A 9394-nucleotide genomic window follows, 5' to 3' on the forward strand; every position below is an offset into this window, starting at 1 on the left:
TCGAGTATCATTTAAGGAATTGGGAAGCTAATGAAGTAGAAATTGTGAACGTGCTTCTATTTCTTTGATAAAGTATGCTTACTTTATATATAAGTAGTAGTTTTGGTAAGCCTTACTTTCATTTCATTAGTAACTGAAGCTCTTTGAACTGGTTTTTAAAAATTCTTAGTCTACATGTAAGCAAAAAAACATTGAATTTGGTCCTCTTTTAAAAATTCTGATAAGATTATTAATCATTATTTTGATATATGAATGAAACTTTTTTCTGTTTGTTTTTGTAGCTCCTCTCTGATTCAGATCATTCCAACAAACATGCTGATTGATGATGATGATTTAACTGATTTATGTGTTTTGCGGTCAGGAATTAAGGAAAAGAAACAAGTGAACAACATATAAATTAATTTATATAAATTTTGTACACTTTTTCTTGCTTTCTTTTCATCTCCTGAACTGTAGAGTTGGGAAAGTAGCATCACATTCCATATATAAGTAGAAACTTTCTTTAGGTACAAAGCTTTTTACAGTGTTTTATTATCGTCAAATGCATCGCCTCGCGAGCATACAATGTCGGCGAACGGTCGCTCTTGATCGATGTCCAGCATTTGAAATTTCTTTAATACCAGTAGTGAATAGAATTTCTGTGCAGCCTGCAAGAAGAATGAAAATTGTGATTATTAAATTGAATATTTAACGGTTTTTGAAAATTCAAAATTTTAACGGGTTTCAAAAATTCAAAATCCTTTTTTTGAAAATTCAAAAATTTAACGGTTTTCAAAAATGAACTGAACTGAGATGAAATTAAAAATTTGCTGAACAAAAAGATGGAACTTACTTGTTTCTTCGTGTTCCTGTATGTCATATCTGACAAATAGATTTTTTCTTGCTTCTGAAGCTTAGATCTAATGTTAACAAATAATTGTGCAGCACGTTTATTCAAGACACGCTCCTCAAACTGTTCTATTGATTCGTCGACCATTTGTTCATCGCCAGTCTGTCCAACCGATGCTGGATAATCATAATCATTCCAATCATTTGCTATTCTCTCAGAGATTCCACCTGATGGTGAGGCTTGTGCATCATATCCCATATTTGCGAAATGTTGATCCATTCCATTTGTACCATCAAGAATTGAACTGACTGTCTCAGCATTTAAGTTTGGTATTGTATCCAAATTATTTAGTGCTGGATCGCTCAACATTGGATTATTCTCATCAAGTCCATGCGCCAAATTTCCTGGTGTCATTGGAATAACTGGAATATGAGGTGTAGGCGGACTTGTCATTTCAGGAATACTCATCATTGATGATTGTCTTGGACTTGCTATTGATGGTGGTGGTGGCATTAATTCATTTACAAATGAATGACTTGTATCCAATCCAAGATCACCCTTTAATTCAATTGGTGCTGGTGTTTGTGGAGGAGGTAAATCAGCAGCAATATCTCGGAGTGGTTCGGGAAGTGACAAATCAGCTACATCTGTTTCATCTGGATTCTTTCGTTTTCGTCCTCTCTTTGACGGTGATTCTGATACTGGCTCGAGGATATGTGTGTCTAATGCAAGAATATCAGCAGGTCCCAAACTTGAAAAATCTTCAATAATACCGGTAGTAAATACAAGATTCATTTGATAGATTTTTGATAGTGCTCGTGCAGGAAGTAGTCTTGAAGGAAGTGCAAAAAGTTTCTCAACGCCGCCCGTTTCTTTCCAGTTCATAAGCCGTTTTGTTGGAGGTGCCAAATCTAACGATGTGATTATATCTGCTGTATTTGCCAATTGTGCCTTCATCTCCTCACCAGATATATTCTTGACTTCATCAATAATTAGTTTTCTTTTACGTTTTGCTTTTGTTACTCCTTTTAATGCTGACGCATCAATTGGTGCCAATGCAAATGATTCCTCCTCTTGTACCATTTCTTTCTCTGTGTCATCAATGTCATTTATAAGATCTTTACTTGTTCCTGGCTGTTGAGTTATATCATTCAAAAAACTTGGTGGTCCATCTGTATTGAATTGATTCATTGTTAAGGGTGCTCCGATTGTAGATGGCGGTCTTGAACTAGTACTTGATAATGCAGGAGATGCACCACCGTCAAAATGTCCTCCATCATCCTCTGAATCATCGTCCGTTCTTGAGGTCATATTTCCTTGATTTGCTGGTGCTGAAGCTTCATCCAATGTAGTCGGTGGATCAGCAAATATATCTCCTTCAAATAATCCACCTGACTCGCCAAAATCGTCCCCAAAGTCATCATCTAATGGATGTGTCAGCATTGTACGTGAATTCTCTTTAGCTTGATCAATATCTGGTCCTTGAGTGCCGATTGTGTCCGAAAATAAATCATCCTAGAATATACACGAATATTAAGTACATGAGCAGTCAGAACATCTAAGGATACTCACATCAATTGTTGGATTCAATCCATCTCGGACTAAATCAGCTCCATCAAACCCAATTTCACCAAAACCGTCATCATGCATATTCATGGGTAGTGAGCCATAATCCTCTCTCATTGTAATCTCATCAGCTCTTGATTGATTTATAGAAAATTGAGCTTCGATGTCCACATCACTATAATACAGAAAAGCATGTAAAATTTACTTAATTAAGATTTAATTAGTCATACTTAAGCTCTGGTAATGCCGTATCAAAATCATGGAAAACTTCTGGCAATGTGATTGCATTAACGGCAGCTTCACGATGTTCTTCTGGTAAATCGACCATTCCTGGACGGAAGGCCATCTATAATAAAAATTTCACCGGTTAGTCATATCCTTTAAGGAACAACAATTCATTTTATAAATTACCTTAATTTTAACAAATGCTTCATTACAATCAGCAAGTAAATATTTCGCTTTTCGAGAATGAATTCGAGCAACACCAAGAAGTAAGTGACCTGATGTTCGTAGAGCTAATTTCACTTTTGGCTGTAAAATGCCGTCAACGGATTGTTCAATATTTGTCTCAAATACATGAGCTTTTGTCAATTTCTTGTCCCAATGTGCTGCAAGCCATATCCGACTCAACGGACCTTTCTTTGCTAATACAATATGAGCATAAAACATCTTTATGCAGTCAAATCCAATTTAAAATCTGTAAATAAAAAAATTATTAGATATTTGTTTATACAGCTACAAAAACATCCAGTTGTGAAATTCTAAAATAAAATTTTGTATTAAATCACGATTAGATCCAGTTGAAAGAAGTAAATAATGATTTTAAGGTATGAAAAAATCAATGATATCGTGATTACAACATTATTAATGATTTTTGGGAGTGAAAAATAAATAAATAGTTCAATAAGCGCTCAAAAAATAAACATTGACATAAAAACGGTTAAAATGTCAAAAGTACGGGCTATAATTACTTTATCCAATAAATACTCCAGTTATTTAACACATTAATTCTCGTCAAAGGTTTAAAAAACGATTTTACAAGACATAATTCACAATTTTTTGAATTATTTTTCTTTTCAATTTATTTTTTTAGACGCTAACTAAATTTATAGCACTAGAATGCTAAATGCTAAGATATTCTAGAAGACAGCAAGCATTCATAGATATATTCACACCATGCTATATGATGAAAATAAGGAGAAAATTTTCTAATGTACAGAAGCATAATTTTGAACTAGATGTATTGTGCTGGATGTGTAATGTCAAGAATCATCAAAAGGATCAAGATATTATGGAATATTCCTCAAATATAAGGTAAATGAACAAAATTATAAAGATTCAAGGCATAAGATCCAGTGTGAATATACAAATTTGTGCTAAAATCCCAACAGAAATGCTAAATCATCAATTTTTGACTATTTTTGTTGACATCATTTTGCTTCATAAATTATCATAGCAAAATTTTGCATAAATCTAGAAAATTAACATATTATTATGCTTTAAATCAGCATAAAAAATCATAAATCGCTAGAAAAACGACAAAAATTTAAAATAACGGTCAAATTTGAATACGTAAAATTTTTACGTACGTAAAACGCAACCAAATTCAAAAAAACCGTTAAAATATTGTTATGCATAAAAATTTTGATTTTATATCAGTGATTCTTTTATAAAGTTACAGACTATTCTAATTCCTTTTCATTCTTTATAATACTTTGATATTGTTGAAGAACTCTTTGTTGATCAGCAAGCAACTCAATTTGTGACATTTGTGGCTTCTCTTCAGCTGATTCTTCCATGCTTCGCAACGTTTCGACATCATAATGAATTCTGTAGTGTTCTCTTAGCTGTGCTTGCAGTCTAAATGCTGCCGAACACAAATTACATTTGTATCTAAAATATAGTAATGATATAATGTAATTGTTCATAAATAATTCATCATTTGTGTGGGAAAGAGTGACTCAATCCAAGCGTGACTAACACTCATTTTAAATCCAAGGATTTATTTTTAATCCCAGGATTAATTTAATCTAATAAGATTCAGTTCCATTGAATAGGGTACTCACGTATTTTCTCCGACATGAACTCGTATATGCTTTAATAAGTCATTTGATTGCGCGTATGAACGGTCACAGTACTGACATTTGTATGGACGTTCGCCTAAAATAATGAATATTAAGTATTTATGCATAATTTTATCATTTTGATTCTATTTACCTGTATGGGTGCGCATGTGACGTTTTACATGATCGGATGAATTGAATCGCATGCCACAAACCTTTAAAAGTTATTGTCATTAAATATGAATGCTAAACAAGTCAATTGTTCAAAATTACCTCACAAACGTACGGTCGTTCGCCTAAAAAAGAATATCTAGCATTAAATTTCTATTCAAATAAGAAATGGATGTAATCAGATACCTGTATGAATTCTATGATGCTTTGTAAGTGACGACGACTTAGTAAATGACGATCCACATGTCGCACATATAAATGGCTTCAAACCACTGTGTGTACTCATGTGTGATGTTAAACCAGACTTAAAGACAAATCGACTTGGACATAGATTACAGGAATACGGTTTGATGCCAGTGTGTCGAATCAGATGTCTTTTGAGATTTTCATTAGTACTTAACGACTTTCCACATTCTGGACATAGGTACGGTCTGAAATTAGACGTTCATTAACAGCAGAAATTGGTTGAATAAGGAATGGAACTTACTTTTCCTCAGAATGAGTCCTCAAATGGACATTCAGTTTGTGTAGCTTTAGGAAACTTTTTTGACATATTGGACACTCGTGTGGCTTCATTCCTACAAAAAAGTCCATTATTCAATAAATTCTTAAAATGAAAAAGCAGGCCATACCTTTGTGACGCAAGAAGTGATCAATGAGTTCATCTCCAACTGCAAATAATTTATTGCATATAGCACACTGAAAAATATCCCCAAAGAGTCAATAAATTGGTTGAGAATCCACTGACAAAAATTTATAGTTTACCTGATGCGTTGCATTTTCCACATGATTTTTAGAATGCCTTAATATATCGGAAAATGATGGAAATATATCGTGACATAGCTTACATTTATATTCATGACTCTCATCCGACTTGTTTTTATGAACTTTTAGATGTGTCGCAAGATTATCGGCTGTTTTAAATGTTCGTCCACAAACCACACATATAAAATCTTGGGATTCGTCTCTATTTAATTTTGATTTTTCTACTAAGTCTGAATGCAGGACGTCATGTCTCATTAGTGCTACATTTGATGGAAATCTTTTATTACATTTAGCACACTCGTGTGGCTTTTTGTTAGGATCATGAGCCTTTTTATGTCTAGCAAGTAGAGATGCTTTCTTGAATACTTTGGAACATTCTGTGCATGGATATTCTTGCTTTTCATCCTCTTCATCAGTTTCATCTTTCACTTCCTTTGATGAACATTTTCTCATATGACTCTCTAGCTTGATATTTGTCTTAAAAGTTTGCGAGCAGTTAGAGCACTCAAATATTTCTTCCGTACTAGTATCTAAATCACTATCCGACTCATCTTCCATATAATTTTCATTCTCTTCTGTTGCTTCATATTCCAATTCGTCGGTTTCTATTGGTTTTATGTCCTCAATTAATGTATCTGCTATTATATCCTGTGCATTCACTTGATAAACTTCTTGTTTGATTTGTTCTGGATCTTCATGATTCTCACTAATGCACGTTCCAATTAAAATTCGTAAACTCCGGTCACTTTCCATGCACATTTGTTGAAATTTGTATGCATTAATTGCTGCTATCTTGCATGCTTGACAAATTGAATTGGATAAGCCGTCATTTTTAATTTCAATCTTTCCAACATCCAGAAGAATTTTTGACAATAATTCATTCTCATAGAACGTATCGAATATTAATTCTAGGTCACTTGTAGGCAATACACAACATCTGCAAACATTTTTAACATCAATAGTTTGAATTTCCATTGATATTTTGCGAAAAGCGTATTTTGTTTGATTTTTAATGAAAACAATCAAGTCTCCTCTTGTTTTTCTCTCCAAAAACTCTACAAAACAGTAGTAAATAAACTGTGCATAAGTGACTAAAGCGAACGGACCTGTGGAAATAATTGAATTAAACTTTCTGCAATAATTTTTAGAAAAATCTCAGCAACATTTGGAAATTTGAATATTGTTCCAAAAAAAGTGATGCGAAAATTCAAAAATATAAAAACCAGTAAAATTTTCAATTTTAAAAAATATTTAATTTATTGAACTTATCAGAAACTTATTTCTAATGTCCTTGTTAATTTCAATGAGAAAACCCAAAAATGTTAAAATTAATCAAATATTATAGGAAAACTGTTAAAAATCCTAAATTGTTGCATTAACTAATCTTGCACATCGTTATCTTCGTTTGTGGGGTCAAAAGTATGCAATTTCTTTCTCCATGACTTGATTAGGCCTTCCCATGCTCTCCTGCTGTACTTCAAATGTTTTGGAGGCGTCTTTGGATGATCACGCGTCCGTTTATGCCTGTAAATTAAAGATTATTAGTGAAATTCTTAATTTAATGCACAAAATCAACTTACTTTGGCACTTCCTTCATATAATTGTCATAGCCAATAGTATTCTTGCCATAATCAATTTGTTTTTGTCGTCTATCAAGTGTTGCTTGATCTGTCTCAATCTCTTGCTTGACAAAGTTTGTGGACGAGCAATTACTGGAACTCTCACTTCTTTCACTGCAAAATCGCTTCCTTGGCTTCTTATTGTTCTCATCATCATCACTATCTTCTTCCTCTGCTTGCTTATCATTTTTATCATTGCTTTCCTTGAACTTTTTCTCTACTTGCTTCTCAGTGACTTCATTCTCTAAACGCCTCTTGAATGGTGACTTGATCTTTTTATCGCTAGTCATTTTGTCAAATTTCTTTTGGTTTTCAGCATCAAAGATTTCAATAAACTGTGCTTCTTCATCGTCGTGTGCTTTAAATGAGCTGTTTTTGATATCTGTTGGCTATAATTATAATACAGTAATATATAATCCACTGTTATACAAAGGAATAAGAAAATACTTACAGTTTTGTTTAGACTTTTGTTACATGCATCACTTGAATTGCTTGAATCAAGCAAATCTAGCCAACTTTGATTGTTACTCTTTAAATGAATGGGAAGCTTATTAGACATCTCATAGATTAGGCTTATTATAATATGATTCTTACCATTTTAATTATTAATTAATTTAATTTCTTTAGGACTGATTGTAAGCTAGCTATATATATAGTAAACAAGTCGACAAACTTTAAGCGGGAAATAACTGTCGAATCAAAAAAAAAGTTTGTGAAATTAAAACATTTGAATTTTAGTTTTCTGTTAAAAGGACCTGAATTTCAAAAACTTTATTACTTAATACTCTCTTATCTTGAGATAAAAATTTCCATTTGTTTCACGAGTACGGTTATCAAAAATACTTTCCCGAGACCTTTAAATCACCCCAATCAATTAAGTATTTATTCTGGACATGGAGTTTTACGGATGTAGTCCTTTCCACTTGGAACTTGTACGTGTTCTACGCCTTTTGGATATAATGATGGAATGTCAGCATTTGCAACAGATGGTACGACCATGCAGTATGTTCCTTTATTCCAGTCAACTGGTGTAGCCACCTTATTTCTATCAGTCAATTGCATTGAGTCCACTAATCTGATGATTTCGTCAAAATTACGTCCACTTGATGCTGGATATAAAAGAGATGCACGCAATTTCTTACTTCCATCGATGATAAAGACAGCACGGCATGTTAATGGTAATCCTTTAGATCCAATTTCGTCTTTGTCAAGCATATTCAATTTGACAGCTAGTTCTCTTGACTCGTCATCAATGATTGGGAATGGAAAGTCTCCCTCTAAATTATTGTATGCCTGAATATCTTTGATCCAGCCAAGATGTGATTCGTTTGAATCGCATGATAATGCGATAAGTTTGACATTGCGCTTTTCAAATTCACCAAATAATTGAGCAGCACGGCCAAGTTCAGTTGTGCAGACCTAGATTAGATATGAAATTACCATGATAAAATGTATTTCACAATATTTACACAAATTAATAAATCGACAGCACTTAATAAGGCACAGAAATGTCAATACATGAAATGTCACTTATTGATAATTAAACTTACCGGCGTGTAATCAGCTGGATGTGAGAACAAGATTGTCCATTTATCGCCTCCAAATTCGTAGAAATCAATATTGCCAATTGTTGTATCAGCTTGGAAATTAGGGAACTGATCACCAAGATTCATTGTAATTTGTTTAAAGTAACTGTTTTGCTAGCGAAAAGGTTAAAAGCCGGGAATTGAATGAGAAGAAAATTGCGTTGAGCTGTTTATATAGGCACTGTATTTTTCTTGTTGTTTACTATTTTACTGTCACACATACAGTCAAAGAATGAACTGAAATGAAATGAAATTTGTGGATGCGGATGGAAATGTGACAAGTCCAGTATTGATAGTGATGTGACTGAATGATTTGTTATAGACATGCCAATGACTTTGCATTCTGTAATCTGATGATTAATTTGTGAAATTTATAATTTTCCTATAAAAGGGGTGTAAAACTGTGTTTTAGCATAAAATTCAAATCAAAAATGTCCGTTATTGAAAAATATTCAAAAAAATGTTTTGGACTTGATTTAATTTAATTCACAGCTCACATAAACACACTTATTACGGCATATGCTTCGTGGTTTTCCGGCTAACATGTGTGAAAATTGATATTAGCTAATTTACGTGATTAAATACCCGAAAAATCAACTTCCTTATCAATTAATCTCGAACAATTATTGTAATTCTGAAAATAACAACATTAATACACAGAACGACTGCCTTTTTATTATTTTTGATTTATTATAATTATCCATTCATATCTTAATTTTTATATTTAATTAATATGACAATTTCAAAATGTCTAGAAAAATGTAAAAAATAAAATTTACAATTAATTAAGAGAAT

General features: G+C 32.7%; 3 protein-coding genes across 3 annotated transcripts; all 3 read right to left on the bottom strand.

Moving 5' to 3' along the window:
• Window positions 1-341: 341 nt before the first annotated feature.
• On the bottom strand, window positions 342-6459 carry vtd (RAD21 cohesin complex component verthandi). Its single transcript, XM_070644820.1, has 14 exons — window positions 5395-6459; window positions 5262-5328; window positions 5117-5207; window positions 4816-5060; window positions 4732-4754; window positions 4613-4673; window positions 4462-4555; window positions 4079-4288; window positions 3571-3574; window positions 2807-3085; window positions 2626-2741; window positions 2402-2570; window positions 833-2344; window positions 342-647 (listed from the first exon to the last, which is right to left on the bottom strand). Exons 1-14 carry the CDS (start codon window positions 6367-6369, stop codon window positions 519-521), a joined length of 3975 nt encoding a protein of 1324 aa, XP_070500921.1. The 5' UTR covers window positions 6370-6459; the 3' UTR covers window positions 342-518.
• A 166-nt stretch (window positions 6460-6625) lies between these two features.
• Window positions 6626-7704, bottom strand: Slbp (Stem-loop binding protein). Its single transcript, XM_070644899.1, has 4 exons — window positions 7608-7704; window positions 7465-7542; window positions 6975-7402; window positions 6626-6918 (listed from the first exon to the last, which is right to left on the bottom strand). The coding sequence occupies exons 1-4, from the start codon at window positions 7608-7610 to the stop codon at window positions 6774-6776; spliced, it is 654 nt and encodes a 217-aa protein (XP_070501000.1). The 5' UTR covers window positions 7611-7704; the 3' UTR covers window positions 6626-6773.
• A 41-nt stretch (window positions 7705-7745) lies between these two features.
• Window positions 7746-8812, bottom strand: Prx6a (Peroxiredoxin 6a). The gene is made up of 2 exons (XM_070644887.1): window positions 8564-8812; window positions 7746-8432 (listed from the first exon to the last, which is right to left on the bottom strand). The coding sequence occupies exons 1-2, from the start codon at window positions 8684-8686 to the stop codon at window positions 7896-7898; spliced, it is 660 nt and encodes a 219-aa protein (XP_070500988.1). The 5' UTR covers window positions 8687-8812; the 3' UTR covers window positions 7746-7895.
• Between the last annotated feature and the right edge of the window lie 582 nt (window positions 8813-9394).

Source organism: Chironomus tepperi, unplaced genomic scaffold (genome assembly GCF_022539635.2).
Source record: "Chironomus tepperi strain 1889 unplaced genomic scaffold, CSIRO-AGI_Ctep_v1 contig_33, whole genome shotgun sequence".
NCBI lineage: Eukaryota > Metazoa > Arthropoda > Insecta > Diptera > Chironomidae > Chironomus > Chironomus tepperi.